Source organism: Petromyzon marinus, chromosome 12, assembly GCF_048934315.1.
Source record: "Petromyzon marinus isolate PM22_M1 ecotype Great Lakes invasive population chromosome 12, UKy_Petmar_22M1.pri1.0, whole genome shotgun sequence".
NCBI lineage: Eukaryota > Metazoa > Chordata > Hyperoartia > Petromyzontiformes > Petromyzontidae > Petromyzon > Petromyzon marinus.
The window spans coordinates 7,549,348-7,571,885 of NC_133678.1; the positions used below are offsets into that span (position 1 = coordinate 7,549,348).

Genomic DNA, 22,538 nt, shown 5'->3' on the forward strand with positions numbered 1-22,538 from the left:
TGTTAGCTCAACGAAGAGGCGTATCGTGTGGACATTTTAGCAGCCAAATATCGTACTCGAAACGCATGCTCCTAAATGTGGAGGGAAAAACCGGAGGGCCCGGATAAAATTCCACGCGACCACAGTGAGAATATGCAAACTCCAAACATACAGGGGCCAGGGTCGGGATCGAACCCATAACCTCTTGTATACCAGGCGAGGTCGTTAACATCTTGCCACCATTAATTAAAAGTGAACATAAAGCAGTGTCTTCTGCGTGGATGAGCTCTGGCCGGGGGGTATAAGACACAAGGTAGCTTAGTTTGACACGCAGATGTTCAACACGACTTTAAATCCCTGTTCCGTGTCACATGATGCTTTTGTAACCCACTACCTCGACTTAGAGCGTCTATCCGCTGAGCCACTTTTTTTTTACTTAACATATCTGTAGTTCTGTTGCATTGGCAGTGTGCCGTGGATGATTCTTTAATGGTAAAAGAAATATGCGTTCTCATTTATTGTAGGGATCGTCGTGGGGGGGAAACCTAAGGGTCGGAGTCAATATCCCAGCTCCCTCCCCCAACCCCCCACATCCCTGGCTCCGGTGGAAGTTCAACGATAACTGTGAATGTTCAGATTTTATTTAAAGCCACTTAACTTCTGCTCATAATTTGATATTAACTGCAAGGCAGTTTTGTTCATGTAACATTATTTTAATTGCATTAGATATCCGTCATCATATTCGTGATGATTTATTGTATTTCATGGGATTATTTTCACTTTTGTTCTCATTGGTTTGAACAATTTATTTGTCAGAGGCGGTTTATTTTATGTTGTCCTTCCATAGTTTATGGGCATATTTGTTGGAAAATGCGTTGTGTGTTTTCCTCTCTCCCCATTATGGAGTCGGCTTCGTAATCAGTATTCAGTGCTTGGAGGTTGCTTCTGTGAAGTGTGCTCCTCACTAAACGCTTATTTACATTGCATTGTTATCCCATTGTATGTTCATCATTGCCGTAGATGTTCAAGCGGCGCAGCTGGTTTCATATTTTTCTACGTAAAGGGGGACAGTTGTGCAAGAACAACAAAAAAATATCCCCAATCATATAAATAAAATGAGGGAAGAGAGGAAATGTTTTCGAACTTAATTTTGTAAATAATTATATTAAACATGCAGCGTGCCAAATCTGATTTAATTGAATATATAATGTGGTCTTGCCAAGTAAATGCTGATTACTGATAAATTATAAATGATGAATGATTATTACATGGCAAACATGCAACGCATTTATCAAGCCCCTTCTCATAGAAAAGCATTAGGGCTGAAGCTCTGGGCTGTGGCCAACCCGGGGATAGGATAAGCTGTAGAGATACGTGCATGCTCATTGCCTTGAGCCTTGTCATCAGGAGCAGCTTATCACTGCACTACAGGGAGAGTGGGCCACAGCATTAATAAGGGCTCTACATCAAAGTTTAGCACATTCCTGTCACCGTTGTGTGCCTTGTTGTTAGATCAACGGTCACATGTAACAAAGCCCTGTTAGCATTCCTAAAGTGCAATGCAGTTACCATAATGCACGTTGTACGCTTATAACGGCAAGCTCCGATATTATCCCGAGCGCAGTCGGGTCATGGAATGTCTAATTGAAAGACGCAGTTTAACACGTAAGACACAGTAGGATGCATTCAGCCAGTTGTGTTAAGGTTGAATGGGACAAAACGGACGGAGAGTTGCACTGTAGGATCAGACACGGTTCGAGATCGTCGGATGTGTCCGTTCTCGTGTCCCGGTGCACGTTCGACATGCTGCCATTGTTTTTTGAACGTCATGCCGTATTTGGCTGGCAATCGCGTGCTCCCTCACGGGATAATTATCTAAAACAGCCCCTTTTGGTCTGGTGCCTCGAGATGTTTCGCCTGGCGGGTGCAGTGTGGATAATAAACGTTGACGATGATGAAATATCTATTACGCACGCTGTTCAGAATCTGTATATATATTTCATGCAACAGTGTGGAGTAGGTTGCAATATCCTTCTCAATGAGTTCTGTACTGTGATGTGAATCTCATTTGAAAGCCTCCACATGCATATCCAAGCTCAACTCTGAGCCAGGTCAAACTCCAATAAAGGATGTCCTAATACTAAATCAATGAGCTCTTTATTTAACCCAGTTTTCTTGGTTGTATACGCTTAATCCATTGCTGTTTGTGTTCTCCCAAAGGCACTTTAACCCATTTATATGTCCGTGCGCTACGTGCGTGTATATCTTACAGTTAACATTCCAGAATTTGATGCGTTACACGTGGGTGTCTTAATCGTGCTGCCTTTTAAGTGCACGTCAATAAACTGGAAATGAATTGTGTTGAGTTATGCTGTGTTGTTTATTTTACTCAAATGTGATTGTTATTCAGTAGTCCAAGTGATGAGCATCGGGGCAATGGACATCTATTTTTTTTTACAGCCCTGCAACATTGGGGGAAATTACACATTCCTACGGTGGGTTTGATTCTCTCCAAAGGACGGCCGCTGTTGACTTCCCCAGAAATTGCCACTCATTTTATTTGACCATGGCAGGATGATAGGCACAAGTCAACCTCCCAAAACCAGGATTTTAACTTGCATCCTTCTGATTGCGAGCCGCCTAGCCATTTGTATGGATTGATTGCTATTATAGGTTGTACATTTATACGCATATATTTTACTATTATTTAATTACTCGCATGATGCATGATTAGAATGGGCAAATTATGGTTCTTACCGAATAATGACCATTGTTAATTGTTTCATGTGAAACAATTTTTGTAAAAAAAAACATAGCATGCAAATATATGTATTGACATTTCATGTATTGGTCTTAAATTACCGCATGGATTTGGTTTACAAGAGTCAATATTATGAAATACGGTGACCAAATAACATCACAATACAAATAAACCCGACGCCAATATTGGGTTAGTTGTCGATAGCAAGATCAATATTTTCTCACAGCCTGTAATGCGCAGTGTCCAGTAATGCCGTGTTGTGATTTTTGTTGTATTTCTATCAGTATTTTTTTCATGAACGGCAAAATACTAACGTGCATCTTCTGGTTTGCAAAATGATAAACAGTCGCATTAATCAGCTACATTTAATGCACACGCAATCAAAACAAAATAAATGTTCTTAATTAAAATGCATCATCTATTACACTCTGGGAACATTGTGGTGAGTCACAGGGAAAAAAAAAATGATTCAAAGGCATGCTCGAGTTGTAACGTACAGCAGCATTAGCAATATTGCACTGTATTCTTTAGCGCATAATGCTTGCAGAGTGGCTAGCACAAAAAAGAAAAGAAATCTTACCATGTTGCAATTTCCTTTTGATTTGTGTGCACCCCGAAGGTTCATGGTTGGCGTTTGTTTGCCATCTCAAACACGAATGCCCTGCTACGTTTCACTCGACATGCCTGAGCCCGATTTCACACGAGAGCGTGTGAGGGCAGCGGACTTAATTTAGTCCGCTGCCCGAATGAAGAAAACTAAAAAGTCCCTTCAAAATCAAGTGTAATGGAGCACTTTTTTGATATATATACCAACGATCCAACTGAAGTGCAGATTTATTATGCTGAACTGACTTCCCGATATTGATTTAACCCCTTGGGCCCAGAGAGATGTTTTGTATACCCGGTGGGATATCGGCCCCTGTGTGAGTGGTGCTCTCTGAAGGCAGACGGAGGACACTTATTTGAGCTCTGTGGCAACCTAATTTGTAACGGGGTTACCGCCGTCTAAGGGGAAACTATTTGCGCCACTGAAGGACAAGCCTCAAATTATAACCTTTGCGGTGCACCTCATTTACATATTCATACATTTGTATTGCTTATTTGCTTGCTTTAATTGTGAGCTCGTTATTTAATTTCATCTGTTTATTTCGTTCTTTATTGGGGGCGTATAAGATAATATGTTTCAGGAAATAAAAACGTACAGTATCACAAAATGCACCAGCGATGTCTTCAATAAGGCCTTTATAGTTTTCCAAATGGCTCATCGTGTGCAATAAACACGTTTGGCTGCAGTAATTTGGAGACTTGTTTAGATATATAGCACTGCCAGCGGTCAGCATTTTTTTAATAATTCTACTTTGTCGAAACAAAATGTGATTACCGTATGTGAATAACTTTTTTTAAATTTAATTGGTACATATTGCCTTTTTTTGGCCACTTTGATTGCTCATTTGGTAGCTTTTGGGAAAATAAAACACATTTCTGATGACATTATATACCTAGTCTCATGGCTCAACCATAGGTTGTGAGTTTAAATCTTGCTTGGTGGGATGATGCAGGCCATCATCCCTCTGGGGTAGATGAAATAAATACCACTTTGTGGGGAAGTCATTGGTGGTAGATGCATGCTCGTCGTAGGAATGGGGAATTTTCACCACTGCATCAGGGCTGTAAACTAAAGATGAGCACTTCCTCAGCATTCACTGAGCAGAAAATCAATTGCTTGTGCTTGCATAATTTATGTTGCTTTTTGCAAAGTACAAAAGAGCAGTAACTTAAGATATGTCATCGTGTGATGTCCAGTTAAAAGCCACATTGATATTTTCTTGGTATTTTACATTTATATTGTCACTAATTTTAATGAAAAAAAAAACACTAGCAAAAGAGCATAGGCAGTATATGGGATCGCAATATTCTTATTATGCTATGAAAGGGGGTAATCAATATTAGCTTTGCGTAAAATATAAATGTAATTTGTATTGATCCGTTGCTTAGGCAGGTGATGTCAAACCGCGTACTTATTGTTTGCTGACTCAAAGTTCATGATGTAATAATGCCTCCCAGCGAAACGTATTTAAATGCAATTAAATAAACGGGAGCCTTTATGCATACCTTCACGTGTGAATATATATGGGCATTAAAATAAATTTGCATCGTAAATACATATTAAATGTTTTATAGACAGTGTAGGCGCACATTTGTCCATTGCCCAGGGCTCTCATGTGAGGCTCGTTCTGCACACGCTCCTCTTTGGTCACACGTCTCTCTAACAAGCCGCGATCTCATTCAATGTGCCACTCTTATGGAATTTTTGTTCGCATGTATTTGTGTGTGTGTGTGTGTATGTTTGATTGTTTAACTGATAGATCCGTGTATCAGCACGTCGATGGTGATATTGCGAGGGGGGTGTTGGGGGTGCACAGCTGTTTTATTTGTATTTAACCTTTTACCTCCCTGTTAAAACTCTACCCCCCCCCCTCTTCCTTATCTCGCTCTATCTAATCGATTCCTCATTCTCCTGGGTTTTGGCTGCTCATGTGGGTTGCTGTGGAGAGGTTAAAGGTGGAATGGGGGTGTGGTTGAGGGCGATCGTGTGTAGAGGGGAGAGGTGTGTGTGGGGGGGGGTCACAAAGTTTATGAAAAATGTAAAGATCAAACGTTTGAGTTCGTTTGACCTCCTGACACATTCTTGCCATTGGATAAAAGTCGCTTTAGTTGTAAGCCCACCTGATGCCACAAGTTGAATAACATATCTGCGGATGTTTCCAACATTGAACATTAACCGTTGGACAGCTCTGCAGCCTCACTCCCTTGCGCGTATACTCTTTTAATGACATTTCTGCTACACGTGTGTGCTTTGATTACTGCTAGGGTTTGAGCCTTTTAACAATACACACCATGTTTATTTGCAATGGGGCATTTTAACACCGACGTAATTTCACCGTTGACGTGATAATGATTGACTTCGCAACATGTCAAAATTTTGATTTAAAGCTTTCGTGACTGCAGGGATTCATATTCTTGGTTCTTTCGGTAAAGTCACGTAGAAGGGAAACAATAAAATAACTCATTCCCAAGGCCAAGAGCATCTCATCAAATGACAAACGCATCCCCGTGTTGTGCCAGCATCTCAAATGAAGCACGCCGACACGCATTCTCCCCTTCCGGCCTGCCGCGTCGCTGCTGGGAACGCGTCGGTCACCGAGTCGAACTTGTCCCCGCGTCCGCGTTTAACCCTGCCGCCCGCCTGCGACGGTCCCCCCTTTCGTCTTCAGACGTGGACACGTACATGCTGGCGAACACGTCCGACCGCGTGCCGGGGCAGTGGGCCACCCTGCGTCTGCCACAGATCAAGAAGAACGACACGCACTGCCTGGATTTCCACTACCACCTCTCGGCGCCCGGCCGCCTCAGCCCCGGGACCCTCAACGTTTACGTGGCTGTCAACGGGGGGCCCCTCGCCAACCCCATCTGGAACGCCAGCGAGAGCATGGGCCGCCGCTGGGCACGTGCCGAGCTGGCCATCAGCACTTTCTGGCCAAATAGCTATCAGGTGAGATGCGATATTCTTACCTGTGTGATATTAGATTCTCATTGTTATTTTTTTTATGTTGCAACTCAACGCGAGCCGATAGCAAAATGGGGAGGGCGGGGGTCGGGGACAGGGCCCGATGAAGGGGGAAAATTGGACTTCATTATTATTGTTAAGCACTTAAACTGAGTGTTTATAAGGTAGGGGTAAAGGTGCAGCCCTGGAATTCCTTGCTCGCACCACATCTGGCATCGGGCGTCTATGAGACGGAGCTATAGATAGCCCCCTCCAGAGAGTATTTGACCTATTCTGCTACTCTGCCCAAATGCCATGGAAGAGGTGGGAATATCAACACTCGAATGCAGTCTGCTGATGGACTACCTGTGTTGCTACCCCATTTGTATTTCTGGATAGACAGAGATGGGGATGGGGGGCGGGGGAATTTAAGAACTGCCACACCGTGAGATTGAATCAAACCGCTGACGAGCAACATTCTGAGTGTATTTGTGACGTGTAAAATTAACAGTGATATAAATATACGGAAAAGGGGGTGGTGTAAGACATTTGAGAACAGCATATCCGTGCTTTAATGTACATGCAGACACATACTTGAAGAATACATTTTTGGAAATGGTAAATGGAGACCAGAAAACGTTGATGTGCACAATGTCGCCATGATATTTGTAGAAATGGAATTGACTCATTAAAGACAAGCCGAGGTGTGAAGATGAAAAGTTCCAATATCATTAAGTCACAGGATGAGCCACTCTGCCACTCTTGGGTTAGCGGTCTAAATAAAAAATGCATTTCACACTCATGAGGTAGGTCTCAACAAAAAATGTCTTAGACCAATTCCAAAGATGAGTCTGAGGTTTTTTTTCCCCTCCCCCCACCCCCCCCCCCCATTTCTGAGAGGCCAGGTGTGTTAGTGAAGATCAGAAGAGTGATGGTGTATTTTGTACATTGCTTAATACAGTACATATATTGATGTTGCTGCAGTTGGTGCGCATGCAAGTGAGCGTTTGGTCACAGAGGCAGAGGAAAAAAAAAATCGATGCTCATTTGTCACATTTTGTTCCATGTCTGCAGGTGATATTTGAAGCGGTCTCTTCTGGTGTTGAACTGGGTTACATAGCTATCGATGATGTGCAAGTCCATAGCTATCCATGCAGTAAGTAAGGAACGAAGACGGTGATACAATCACAAATGTGGACACTTCTGAATGAATACGCAGATTTCAACAACGTACAGCGGATGCATTTGTCACGTTTGAAACTTGTTATTTTTGCACTTGGCAGACAAAGCTCCTCATTTCCTTCGACTGGGCAGCGTAGAAGTGAACGCCGGACAGAACGCCACCTTCCAGTGCATTGCCACAGGGAAGGCTCTCACCAATGAACTCCTCTGGTTGCAGGTAACTATGTGAATATATATATATTTTTTACACGTCTAGAAATGAGTTGCCCGTGTATAACGACGGTTGTCATCAAAGGGGCGAACGTGGTGTCGCAGGCGGAATGCCAAGCATTACGTCTGTGAGTACCAGCAGTGAAACTATGACTCTAAAGTACAGTAAGTGTACTTCCAAATTGATTGTGATGGGGATCCAGGCATGGGGGTTGCACTTTATCTTCTCACCAGGCTGACCAGCAAGGGAATTTAGCTGAATTGACCTGTGCCTGCAGCACATTCAGCACTGCTGTATACAGTATGCGGGGGCCTTCAGTCATGCAGAACTTGTAACCGATGTGTTTTATATTAACTGGCGCTAGTCAATATACAGCATCCCTTAACTTGGCCCACCTGCTACTTGCAAAACCCAATAGGCAGCATGCACAGTGTTAAATAAATTTGAGCGTGTGTCTGGCAGAAATTTGCATCAATTATCTCGAGTCAATATGTAGCGTTGATAAGAAGGGAGATATCGCGTGTGGGAAAGGGCTTTGCTCGATATTCCTCATCTCATTGCATTGACAGAGCATTCAAAGCGGTGTTCGCACTCTTACCCCCAAATCTGACATGGACAGTGAACCGTGTCATGAAATGAATTCCATCGTGCCTCCCATGTGTCAATGTTTTCTATCAGAAGCAAAGCAGCCCCTTTGTTCCCCCCCCCCCTGCTCCCCATACTACGAGAATTGGCCATTAAACACACTGACCAAAATAAACCACTCCAATGAGGTAGTTTATTTTGAAAACCGTCAACATGTCTGCTGTGCACGGTATATCGACATCTGCTGGTTAATGGAAATGCACTCAGTGTGCAGTTTATAGAATGAGAAAAAGCTCCAAACCCCCCTACCCCCCGCCCCCCCCGCCCCACAACAAATGCCGTTGTTGGCGACTCATTTCATCTTTATATTCAGATAAGTTTTTTTTGTGTAGTGGATAACTGTGCTGATTATTATCCCCCTGCGCTGATTTTTTTGTTTGACGCAAATACGTAACCTCCCATGTGCTTCGTTATAGAGGAGCAATGGGCAGGACATCCCCGTGAGCGGAACGAAGTTGGTGAACCACAGAAGATTCGCGGCGTCCTTCGGTGTGCCGTACGCCGCACGCTCGCACGCCGACATTTACCGTTGCGTCACGGGCTCGGCTGACGGCGCAGGGGTGTCCAACTTTGCACAGCTCATTGTGAAAGGTAACGCAACCAAATCATTAGTGTTTGTTGCGTAAGAATCGTCTATCTGTCTCTGCAAGTTTTTTTTCACCCAACCCGATGACCCATTGGCCTTCTGGGAGTGTATAGTTTCAGCAGCGTTGGTTCAGACAAGCAAACTCTGGAGCGGTTTCAAAATGCAGTGTCTCTCTCTCTCTCATCAGCAGAGTTATGCTTTCTTGATTCAGTGCTGGTGAAGTGGCAGAAATTATCGGCAAGATGTGTTATTAAAAGGTGATACCTCTTGGTCATTTCTCAGAAATAACTGCAGATTATGCACTGATTAATGTGTCGATCATTTAAAGCAAATATTTCAACAATTAATCGAGCACATGCGAACAACACATCAATTCCATTATCATTGGGTGCATTTTGGTTTGCAAGTAACTTACTCTAAAGTACAGTAAGTAAAATCGTATGACTTACACGTGGCTTTATTTTGAACATATTTCCAAGCCACTGTCATTTTATTTGACTGACTTTGCCCTTGTTTAAATGTTGTTCTTTAACATGCACGGAAGGGAAATGCAACAGTTTAGTCCTCAATGCAATGTGTCAGTAAACCCGTTCTCAATTCATTTAAAAAGAACCTGCACTTGGAGTACGCAGGCATGTCTGCTTGCAACTACATTTGAACTTGGCATTTTTCTCTATGTATACTTTTTTTGGACAGCCCATCAGAATGTCAAAACATTGGACATTATGCAATTTTTGCGAATTTTACTGAATCAAGTATAATACTTAATTATTTTAAAGATATTGTTACATCAGTGCGTGCTATAGCTGCCCTTTGTTAACACTAACTGGCAACCTACACGTCCTCTACATATTCTTAACTCTTTCGGTAAAGTCACGTTGAAGGGAAAACAATAAAATAATAAAATATATATAAAACAATAAAAATTCTCACGACGTTTCGACCATAACACAAACGGTCATCATCAGGTGTGAAAACCAACGGCAATAAACATTTGAAAGAAGTGGCGGTTTGCATTTATTTATTTTTAAACTATGTTTGTATTTATTTATATAAAAACGTTAGCACCACGGGCAGCGATTTGGCAGTTTGTTTAGAAGGACGAGTCCATCTATTTTCTGAAAAGAGGAGGGGGGAGACGAAAAATGAATGTATGCTGTCTGAAAGCCACCGTAAGCGTGAACAATCAATTAAGAGCTGAAATGGTTTCTCAAATCCTTCCAATGATTGCTAAGCCAGAATCCATCTTCTCGGTTGAAATTGTCTCTGTGCTTGTATATGTGGATAGCCTCATGAACGAATCTCTCATGGTAGCCAGATGGCTTACAAGGAACCTCTGTCTTGGATAAGTCAATGTCATGTGAGCCTACTGAATTATAACAATGATCTGCCACGGCTGAGGTGTTGGTCCTACCGTGTTTAAGGTCTGCTTTGTGTTCACGAATGCGGTCCAAGACATGGCGTTTGGTTTCTCCAATGTAACTACTACCACAGAGGCAACTTAGTTTGTAGACACCAGGGTACTGTATGTCCGGAATCACATCTTTTACAGACGGAACCAGATCACGGCTTAGCAATCATTGGAAGGATTTGATAAACCATTTCAGCTCTTAATTGATTGTTCACGCTTACGGTGGCTTTCAGACAGCATTCATTAAATTTTCGTCTCCCCCTCCTCTTTTCAGAACATAGATGGACTCGTCCTTCTAAACAAACTGCCAAATCGCTGCCCGTGGTGCTAACGGTTTTTGTTATATAAATAACTGCACTGTTTAAAAATAAATAAATAAATGCGGACTGCCACTTCTTTCAAATGTTTCTTGCCGTTGGTTTTCACACCTGATGATGACCGTTTGTGTTATGGTCGAAACGTCGTGAGAATTTTTATTGTTTTTATATATATTTTATTATTTTATTGTTTTCCCTTCAACTTGACTTTACCGAAAGAGCTAAGAATATGAATTACTGCAGTCACAAAAGCTTTAAATCAAAATTTAACTGACAGTCAGTTAACTAATTATATGAGTTATACTTTAAACTGACTTAGCAGTGCTTTAGGTAATGGCATTGCCTTAACCACTGCTAAAACTCAGCATCTATAATTAAATAATCCCAAAACATGTTGTATACGACATGAAAGCCCTCTAATCCCCCTTCTATCCTGAATAATTAATGGTTTGACTCGACGGAGCAAACATATCAACACTGCAAAAGAGCTGCAGTAGTGTTTTAAATGAAAAAGACATAAGCAAGTTGATTTTCATTTCTCAAAAACACTCCATCCTACTGAATGTGCTATGAAGAAGGGCCATTGCTCGAAACGTTACCGATTATAATTTTTTTCTTTTTAATGCCAAAGTGTGTATCGACAAATATTTGGAGCTTCTGTCTTAAAATCCTGCTGTCGATCACTTGCTTATTAGAGCATGTTGATGCCAGTCTGCCTTCAACAATTGTGCTCGATATAAATACTCTGTTGTGTTTTACAGTTGTGTCCCTCCCAAAATGATTTCCTTTTATTCATTAACCTTGTGTACCTGACTTTTATTTTGCTCATTTTTTCTTTAGTCCCACTTTTCAGCCTTGTTTGTTTAGTTATTTAATCAGTTGCTGTAGTTCATTATTATTTGGGCATTATAACGGCAAAGTCATCAGAGGTTCTGACAGAGTAAATTTGTATGACTTTATTTCTCCGATAATATATATATTTACATATCTTCACGGTTCTCTGTGAATAATATTGGTGACAGTCTATCTCCTTGCTTGACTTCACTGTGATTTGTATATTTATTATTTTGTATAAATGGTTTAGCTAATTTTGATGTATATGTTTATTAAAGCCTTGCTTTGTGAGAGCTTGGACGACTTCATGGGTTTCCCCTGACCAAAATACTTTTCATTGTCTACAAAAATATATGGATGATGGTAATTTGTATTTATTTGTCTTTTCTAGAATCTGATTGATAACATGTAGGCAGTTGATGGTAGAAAACCCTTTCTCAAACTCCAGATTGCTCTTCTGGTTGTCTGCCCTCTAAATTGACCTTTATTCTTTGTCCTCTGTGATCTTCGTGAACAGTTCATAAATGTGTGATAAGAGGCTAACGGGTTTGTAATTCTTCAAATCAGTTTCATATCTTCACCAACACACACCGACCAGTGTGGTGAAACATGTTGAAATGTACAACCGTGGGTATCGCTCACTATGTATTTTCATGTTGGTGTTTTTTTCCAATGCCATAAACTACCATCTCCACGATGACATTGAGCAGATAATTCCTAAAATCACCGTGTTGACCTTTTCCCAGAATATGTTGCACTGTTTCTCATTTAAAATCCCGCCAAATGGCTTCCAGAGCCATGAGTTACAGTGCTTGCTTTTTTTCGAATATAAAGTAAGATGATTTAATTTCAATAATTATGGAAGCACATATTTGAAAATGCTTCAGTAGCAATGAGACCTGTACTGTATATGTATATTTGCATTTGAAGTTTTGTTTTATGCACATAATGTAAATTGATACCTTAATTTATTGAGCATATAATTATTGAAACATATAAAAGCATTTAAAGGCATCATTATCATGATAATTTATTGCAATAATTATCAACTATCATCCATTATCCATGATTATCCCTTCATATATCACGGTTATAAATAATTTCCGAAAACAAATTTCTGCTCGTCTCCACGGTTCCTGATTCATCGTGTCTTACTCCTCTGACATTATGAGGATTTGTACCTTCACAAAGATAACGGTCTCTCTTAAAACAAATCCTCCCCCCCCCCCCCCCACATCGCAAATGAAATTTGCTGAAAGGGGAAGCGCTGCACCAGGCATTTATGTTACTCGGTGGGGCATCATCAATCCTCAGGACAATTTACATTTGCACAGAGGTGGTTGACGGAGTAGAGCAGGAGCCTTCTCTATTATTCACCAGGTGGGACTTGAAAATCCCATCAGCCCCTAGTTGTTTCCCAGGGTGAATGCTCGATCGATGCTCTGATTGTTTTTTTTGTGCTCTGTCCGCCTCTCCTCTTATCCTGTTCTGTCGGTGTTTTAGCGAGGCTCGCCTGGCAATGGCGACAGACGTAACGGAAGATATGACTCGTTCACATCTGTTCCTTGCCACTTGCTGAACGTTTGCGCGCGTTGACAGTTTCCGTAAGCCACGCTGACTTTTACTTCATTTGCGTAGGGTTCTTCTTCTTCCCATAGTTCTTCAAGGATATATCTGAGAGCTGTTGAAAAGTTGGGGGCATTTTTCGTTGAAAGTTTTCGTTTAAAAAAAAAAGTGAGCATATTTTATTTAATAATTCAATAAATCCACTGCTGTTGAGGTGGTAATTATTTTGAAAAAATATAGTAAAAAGTTAGCCTTTCAAACTTATAATGCAGTTTATAGTTATTTCAACTATTTGATTAACCTTTGGAGTCCATTGATTTTCTTGTCTTGCATGCGAGTATTTGTCCTGGTTTCATAACAACAAAGTTTGCCACAAGTGCCCACAACCATGCAAATATCACAGCAACTGGATAGCTCAACGTAGTAGACCGTGTTTATATCACACTAAGACCTTTTCAATTCAATACAGTTTATTTGTCATTATTTACATTTATATAATGGAATAAATAAGTAATGGACGACACCTTTGTCAATTCACTTTTAGATGAAGGCCTTCCAATGCCTCTTAGCGATCTTTACCTTTACTAATTAAAACATCCAATCTTGCTAGGTATGTTATATTAAACTTAATTATACTTTACCCCTGTGGTGCATTTGATAAATACACATTTAATTACGATGTTAAATTATGTATTTGCCCTTCATCTGGACAAGTGAATGTAAGATTTATGTTTAATAGTGCCACTCAATTGTTACACAAAATATAACTATTGTGTGAACTCTTCCTTGTGCATTGCGACATTACTTACCTCCACCTAATCAAGTCCCATTTTCTGAAGTGCGCATTGCTGAAGTGCGCATTGCAATTACCGTATAGTGGATTTTGCATATTTTAATGTGTTAAAACGTCATTCATTATCTGATTACAGTTTTTAGATTTCTGTCTGACTTTTATTAACTGTGCATGTGGAGTAAGTTTAATGATTATAATCAGGTGTCTAAGTAGGTCATGTTGGTGTGATACCAATGAATGCACACCTCTTGATATTTAAGCGACCTCAAGTCAATAAGCGTGAACTTCATCTTGAACCCTCATCCTTTTTCTCCGGCGCACAGTGCCTGTTCAGGTTCTGTATCGGCAGGAAATGTTCTCATGCCACAAACGTGTGTGACATTTAGCATTGTGCTCACCATGAAGTCTGAGGAAGGCACCCCATAACAACCATGCAATGTGTTTATTTTTTATTTTAACAGCAGAATATATTGGCCACCGAAACGTAATGACATTACTCTCAAATTATTTTGGGATACTGCGTTGGCAGTTTTTACACAAGCACAAATAACAAGAAACTCAACAACATTTATCAATAATGCTTCCTTTAAAAGGAAATATATATAATTGGCAACGTATTGGCCAATGGTCTTCGATAGAACTATGGAGGAGGGCCCTTGTGCTATGCAGAAAGGGCTGCTCGAAATGCCACATTATATATATTGTTTCTCCATTTAATGCAGCATTAATTTTCAATGTTCGTGGGGTTTTTTTTAAATGTAACTTTCAGTTTAGTTTGTTTTTAGTCTATTAATGCAGCAAAATGCGGCCGTGGCTTGCCCAAAAACTATTTGCCAATACATCTGATGAAACGGTAAATGCTATCGCTCCCTTTCTACCCATTCAACCCAAGTTCTGATAACGAACGTTAATTTCTGAGGAATACGGATGGAGATATACACAAGTAGCAATACACATGGGATACCACCATGGTGTAATGGTTAGCACGCTTGACTTGCATTCCAGATGTCATCGATTCGATCTCCCGGAGCGGCAAAGGGAAACAATGGGCAAGATTCTTAGATCCCCTCCCGTCTGTACACGTGGTTGTATCAATAGGTACCAACACAGTCGATTCATGGATTACGTGTGATGGAGTAGAGTGTGGGTGCACCCACGTCTGCCAAGACGTCTAACCTGATTGGAAAATTAGACTGCACATTCACATATTGGCGGTACACCGGCACGTAGCATGACAAAAAAAAAGCAAATTTTTCACCATTACTTTTTTTCCCCGCGATTCGCAATCTTGCAGGGTGCAACAAAATCAGTTCTCGCGATGTCGAAGCAATCGAAAGACGAATGTCAATTAACACAAATGTTTTAGACTGTTTCATGAGGACCGGTGCGTTATGCTGCACCGGTGTACCACCAAAACGTCCAAGTGCCCTCTCTCGGGCCTCTCTAGCGCTCCGTCTAGTGGGTAGGCCTTTTCTACCACCAGTGGTGTGTGAGCAAAAATACCATCAGGATTTATAGCTTTACCTTTTATTTACTTTCGCCCGCAGAAGTAATATAGTACAAGCAATATTGCAGGCTGTGTCTGTATAAAATAGAAATGGAGTTGGAGCCAGGCACGTGGTGTTGGTTTGTACCTCAGCAGCGTTAGCCCATGCCTCCTGCAGGAAACGCATGCCTCCACCTGCGCCAAGCGAATCAACGAGTGCTTTGGGAAAACGTCTAGTTCCCTTGATGTTGTCAATCTTCCCTTTTGCACGTTCAGAGCCACCTACGCCCGTGGCTCCCCCGCAGCTGGTGGGAGCCGGAGCCACCTACCTGCTGGTGCAGCTCAATGCCAACTCCATCGCGGGTGACGGCCCCGTGGTGCTGCGCGAGGTGGAGTACCGACTGCCAGCCTCCGTCGGCGGCTGGGCCGAGACGCACGCCGTGAACGCCGCCACGTACAAACTGTGGCACCTGGATCCGGACACGCGCTACGAGGTGCGCGTGCTGCTCACGAGGCCGGGCGAGGGTGGCACGGGCAAGTCGGGGCCACCCCTCCTCGCCAGGACCAAGTGCGCCGGTAGGCGGTATACTGCCCCCCACCCCCACCGCTGTTGAGGATTTAAGGATGAGGATTTGTTTTTACTGTGAAGTCAAAGAGGTCCAAGCGATTCCCTCCACAAATGAGCACCCGAGGCAGGCGCTTGTCTCCTGTGCACAGTCCCGAGCCAGTGGTGGAAGTGCCACGCCGCTCGGGCATCGTGGTTGAATTTATCCACAGGACAACCAATGTTGAATACCGCTTAGAGGGGTACTCATTTTTATCAACTCCAGAGGGATGGTGGGCTGAGTCAACCCCCAACCAAGATTTGAAATCCGCAGCTTTTCTTATCGCGAGTTGCCCACTCTACCACCGAGCCAGCTGGGTCGTATTTTTAGTGTCTAGGGGGCGCTTGCGTCGCTCTTCCCTTGTTCCATGGGCTACTGTTCCGTGAACTCCACTTCATCGATTCTTGCGCCCGTGTCGTGGACTCGGCCAACCAGACCGACTGTGTCGTCTCATCCTGCGCTGTGTTCAACCACCTCCTGTTTTCATCGCTCGTCTCTCTACCCAATTTCCCATGACCTTGCTGAACTTAAGGAACGCACGAACTCAACCGTCTATTCCAAACGTTAATGGTGCTGTTTGCCGCTGGCTGCTAGGCATTGTTGGCCTCCTGGGCGCTTGTACTCACCGACCAACAAAAGATGCCCCAGTAACTCGTTGCACTGTACTCCTGCTGTCAGCTGTCCCTGTGCGTGGCAAAAACATGTGGGCACTGGGCATGGGTCTAGTACTAGAGGGGCAATGTTATCGTGTGTGTCTTTTTTCTCTCCCAATTAAGTCGTTTCCGAGTTAATTTATATATTGTTAATAAATATATATAATTCGGTCCATGACACCGGGGCACCTTAACGTTCCACTTTCTCTGGTGTGATGCGGAGGTTACGCACCTCTGATTGCCACGGTTGGCTACGCACGGTGCGAAACATACATAACATGCGTAGCCGTTTTAGAGGGGGTGATACTTTATGCATTGAATGACGACTGTGCCACATAGGGCACTAAATGGTTTATAGGATTGTGGGAGTCACCCTCAGCCTGAGGGAAATACAACCGTGTTAAATAGATATATAAAAAAATGATAGCAACCCTTTCCCCCCCCCCCCTACATAATATTTACGGCAGACTGCATTTATTCATTAATTTACCTTATGGAAAATTAAAACGGCATACACTATAAGATGTATGCCTATATGTTTTACTTTCCCCCTGTATTCATGGATAACTCTATTTCACCATTAATAGTGTACATTATAAATGTGTCACAGTATGCTCTGGGGCAAATTCACATTTACCATATTAATACATTTAAATTTGACTCTGTATAATGTTTTTATGAGCACGTATATATGTGTGTGCACGCGTGCATCTGTACGAACGTGTGTATATGTTCCTGGCCATTCACAGCACAAGTGACAATTTAACCTCAAATGAGTGGGGTGCGGTCGTGTTATGGTTAGCGCGCTGCGCTACAAACCCAGTGTCCCGGGTTTGATTCCCTCTCGCGGCCAACGCCAGTTATGATTATCTGAACCGGTCCTGTGCCTTCCCACGAGTACGTGGTGTGGTGTGTAAACATCGGCCCTGGGGAGACAAAGGTGGTCGGGCGGGGTGCTGGCCACCAACCCCCTCGTGCGCTGAGCCTGCCTTCATAGGTGCTCGCAAACTGCACTTTCATAAACGGCTTGTTAAGGCTATATGGGGGGGGGGGGGGCTTTGTCTTAGTATTTTGTAAATTCACAGCACAAGTGGTAATTGGTATTTCAACCTGGCCTGGACTCTGAAGGTAACTGAACCTCATATGAGTACCTGGTGTTTCTGAATATGATCACTGTCAGCCCAGTGGAAATAGACAGGTAGCTGTTGTGCTGGCTACACTACATCTGACACATACACTACCTGTTTTCGAGTTCTAACAGGTGTCAGACAACAGCACATGCCTCACCAAAGTCTATGTGGCTCAAAGAGGAGCCGAAGCAACTCTGTTTCTTAATCTGATTTGGAATATTCATTGACTGCGTGTCACAAACTTTGACCGATATGTTTTATAAATGAGAAGGAATATAGCCCCCCAAAAAGTGCACATATAGCAAATAGTAATCGGCTCACATGTATTAACTTTTAAGGGGGTGTCGAGAAATAATGTTGATAAAGTTTTCTCAACATTGGTCTTGTTAAATTTGTCGTAGTTTACATTCCACGTTTAGTTCCGCAATGACATCAGTCCAATTATTCGAGTCATACATTTTTTATCCTTGCTCTGTTATTTATGGAAGCTGCAAGAAGGGGAATGCGTTCATTCAACTGAAATGTCAGTGACGAAATAAAGAAAATACTTGGTAAAAAGTAAATCATAGCAATGATAACCAAAATGACAAAACGTACATTCTACTCACAATCAATCTGCCCAGGTGACTCACCGGTAGGGCGAGAGGCTTTCAATCCGAAGGTTGCGAGTTAAAATTCTGATCGAGATTTCACTCAACACATCATACCTCCGGGGCCGATAAAATTGGCACCACCTTGTCACGAGGTCAACAACATTGGTTGTCTTATGTAGAGGCCTACCCCCACTAGAGGCAAGTCTAATTTCTACCACTGTCACATGGCAATAACCAGGAGATGACCACCGCCTACATGGTTATTCGAGCAATACGTCCTTTATTTGGCCTCTTTAAGCCTGTTTATTTAAGCTGTTCCATAATGGAGATGTGCAAGATAATTTCTCTGTATGTTAAATTACCAGATGTGCACAGATGAACATGCATTCGCATTGACACATTTCTATCAATAGCTTGCTTTTAATACATCCCGTGGATATGAAAAATAAGTGGGGGGGGGGGGGGGGTTGTCCACATGAAATGTTTCCTCTCTACAAGAAATGGAATTGAAATGGAAAAATGGATAGAAGAAGTGCATCGAGAGGAAGGTGTTTTTCAACATTTTGTGAAAGCATTTTAGATGTCTGGCCTCTGGGGAGAAATGTAACCTCACTGGGGGGGGCAGAGTGGTTTAAATGGATGGAGGTTTTGTACGGAGCCAGGCATTAACTTTTAAACATTGTTAAAGGCATAAGCCATTAGTACAAAGCTGTCTTGTATGACAATTTTAACACTGGATCGTGATGTCCTCTTTTGGTTAACCTCTGGCCCCACGTGAAAGGGAGATCTTTCGTGTCAATGCGTTCTTCCCAAACTATTAAGGAATTGGGTCATTATAGAACACTACATATACAAGTTAGCTTCCAATTCCTTCAGAATAAACATTCACGTCCTTATCCTTGATTTTCATTGACGATAATGATTATGCTGGCAGTAATTTGGCAGATATGCTCTGTAAATATTTAACATCTTGTGTTTTTTACACGGCCAGGTTTAATGTCTTATCACATGATGTGCCATTCTTTAATTTTAAATGAGTTTGTCGGTCTTTGAATCTACATGTGGTATGTGCAGGGAGTTTTCATTCTGTTTGGGACAAGAGTGTGTGTGTGTACAAAGCGTGCGGAGACAGCCAACGACGCAGTCGAGAGTCTGCCGCCCGCTTCTCTGGAATCCGTTGCAAGCCCTGCACGAAGGCGCGCAGCCAAACTTAAAAAAAAGCAGCATTGTGGCCAAGCCTCTTGTATTTTATGAGAAAAAAAGTACACGCACTCCATTTCTTTGAATTCCCCATCAAAAGCTCGGAGGTTTCTGACAAACTCGCGGTATTGATTAAGTCTGCCGTGCGCTTTTTTTTGTCCTGGTGCTGCGTTTGAAGTGGTGGCTCGGTGGCAGTGCGGTGTTCGAGCAAAAGCTGTATGACGAAGCCCTCGGCAGCAAACGTCTTGGCCCGGAGATATTGACGATGTGTTCTCGTGGCCGTGTTGCAGAGCTTAATAAATAGTTGCCACGGCTGGGGGACTGTCACTCATCGCTAACGATTTGGAACAGCGCCACAAAGCACGTGGCCGGGTAGCCCCCAGTGTCTCAACCGTACGAAACGACTGCTATGAAACCCATGCAGAAACAAGTCGTCACCTTCATGTCGTGTAACGTTTCGCGTATATATATTTGTTTGTTTCACACGTGATGACTGTAACCTTATCGGCGGGTAGCAAGCTGTATGTTGACTGTTGTGAATTACGAATTTACATGGTCCTTGCACTTTAAATCCCAGATTTCGTGGTGCAGAGTCTAAACAGCTGTAATGTTTAAAAGTGGGCATATTTTCCATTGGTGTTGCGAGCGAACAATGATGAGATGAGAGGGAAATGTACGGAGTTTGGAGTCAAACTGACAGCGGTAATGAGCCTTTTTTTGCCAGACCGTGTGAAGTTTCACGCTCTCTGGGATTAGGCGGTCGGAGGGAATAGCATTCAAAGGGTGAGCATTGGCCCAGAGTGACTTTACTTCTCATTGGCCTGATTAAAAAAAAAAAAATTTGGGCAGCACAAAATTAATCCCTTTTTTTTTTCTATCCCGATGGGGATAGTTTAGCCATCTGGCTCTAAGTAGCAAAAAAATTATCAGCTCGGTGTTTTCATTCATAATGATGCTCAATGTGAGAAAATGGAAGGCAAGGGTTTGAGGCACACGTTTTACTTGCTCGTTAGTTTTAATACTCGGCGAAACTTTAGATTTTGTGTGTGTGTTTTTTTATTAATCGGTGTCATGAATTATGCAAGAAAATTCATTTAGATGGGGGGCCGCTTTCCCCATTGATCATTATTTAATATGTTTTGGTATTTACTCACAGATAACCTTGGACACAACCAAAATCATCAAGAGAAAAATAAATAGAACAAATACAATCTGTAAAATGAAATTGCAAATGCATAATAATGAAAAAAGCAACCGTGTAGTTTTTTTTTAAATACATTGCTGCATATGCAAATTGGACTGTTTAATTGTATGAAAACTCATTTATAGATATAATGCATTCCATTGTTATGAGTGACTGGCTTCTCTTTGTTAGACTGCCTCAGGTCTCTGGGCATGTTGCCAGAGGTGATGAGCCTCAAAATGACTCGTAAAAGCGGCAGCAGAAGCAGCAGAGCCTACCATCCTCATTGTACAACCCTGAACTAAGTTAGAGGAGGCATTTATATCACGCAAAAGTAATTTGTAACGTGCCAAAATATATAAAATCTCACTTATTTATGCCGCACTTTATTTTATTCACAAACGTAATAAATATTTAAGCAGTGGAACGCAACGTAGCTCACAATGGAGCCCCGCGCGGTGACGGCGTGCGCTGAATCTCAATCTCCGAGCACGAGATATACATCGATAAATGTTCTCCTGCCCTCCTACTCCTCCTGTGCTGCGCGTGGCCGCAGAGCCGACTCGGCCGCCCCGCGGGCTCCTCGTCACGTCCGTCGGCTCGCGGAAGCTGTCCGTGGAGTGGGAGCGCGTGGGCTACAACGTGACGCGATGCAGCAACTTCAGCGTGGCCGTGCGCTGCCGGTACCGGCGCGGAGGAGGCGGCGGAGGCGGTGGAGGTGGAGGAGGAGGATGGGGTGGGAGCAGCGGGGTCAGCCCCGAGATTGTGCGGGAGGAGATATGGAAGGCCGAGGTGGCACCTGAGGCCTCCGCCGGCAGCAAGAGGGACCGAGAAACCAGCCCCGCTCTCGCCAAGGGAGGCGGGAAAGGCTCCGGCATCGCGGCGGCCAGGGGGTCAGCGTCCGTGAAGAGCGGCGAGGCTCTGCGTGTTCTCGCGCAGCACACGCTCTATGATCTCCCGCCGTTCACCAACATCAGCGTGAGGCTGGTGCTGTCCAACCCAGAGGGGCGCAAGGAGAGCGAGGAGATTGTGACGCAGACCGATGAAGATGGTGAGGCCTTGGCGGCACTCGGGTCTGCTCAGCATCTGAATGGTGTTCCCGTAGTCTGCCATTTAAAGCCACGTGATATTTTTGTTACTTAAAACTTTCTTGACTGCAGGAATTCATATTTTTGGTTCTTTCGGTAAAATCACATAGCAAAAAAAAAATTGAAAATAATAAAATAATATTTGTTCAATTTTCTATCTACGTGACTTTACCGAAGGAACCAAGAATACCATGTGGTATTCTTACGTGTTGTTCTCCTTTACCCACACTGCAGTGCCAGGTCCCATTCCGGAGGACTCAATTCGAGGGGACACGTTCGAGGATCGGATATTTTTGCAGTGGAGCTGTCCCACAGAGACCAATGGCCTCATAAGTCTTTACGAGGTGTGTGTACATTTAGTTGTCCTGATCAGCAATGCCGTACGCAGACTAATGAAAAAAAAAGTATTATTCTCCTTCTTTAATTCACGACGCAAGTAATTATCAATGCTCCCTCACACCGATGCGACACCTGCGAAAATCCTGCTCTGTTGCGGCTGCCCGGCACCAGATCACGTACCAGGCCGTGAGCTCCTTCGATCCGAGCCTGGTGGCGGCAGCGCGCAGCGGCGTCATCCACAGAGCGAGCAACGAGACGGCCCACCTCTTCTCTGGCCTCTTCCCCGGCACGTCGTACGCCTTCACGCTACGCGCCAGCACCGTCAAGGGCTACGGACCCCCGGTCACTGTCCGCCTGAGCACCAACATCTCCGGTAAACTCAGTTGATATCGAGTCAGCGGTTTTCTCTCTCTTTAATAACTGCAAGAT

The 22,538-nt window shown here is 43.1% G+C and overlaps 1 protein-coding gene across 9 annotated transcripts in view; it reads left to right on the plus strand.

The window, feature by feature from the left end:
- Positions 1–22,538, plus strand: part of LOC116941609 (receptor-type tyrosine-protein phosphatase kappa-like) — a 135,322-nt gene that overhangs the window by 23,684 nt on the left and 89,100 nt on the right. For all 9 annotated transcript variants that reach the window (XM_032952820.2, XM_032952824.2, XM_032952822.2 and 6 more), the window contains exons 3-10: positions 6,016–6,293; positions 7,362–7,443; positions 7,571–7,686; positions 8,742–8,916; positions 15,595–15,894; positions 21,239–21,733; positions 22,005–22,114; positions 22,281–22,482. In XM_032952820.2, the coding sequence (XP_032808711.2) occupies positions 6,016–6,293; positions 7,362–7,443; positions 7,571–7,686; positions 8,742–8,916; positions 15,595–15,894; positions 21,239–21,733; positions 22,005–22,114; positions 22,281–22,482 (1,758 nt within the window). The remainder of the gene's footprint in view (positions 1–6,015; positions 6,294–7,361; positions 7,444–7,570; positions 7,687–8,741; positions 8,917–15,594; positions 15,895–21,238; positions 21,734–22,004; positions 22,115–22,280; positions 22,483–22,538) is intronic.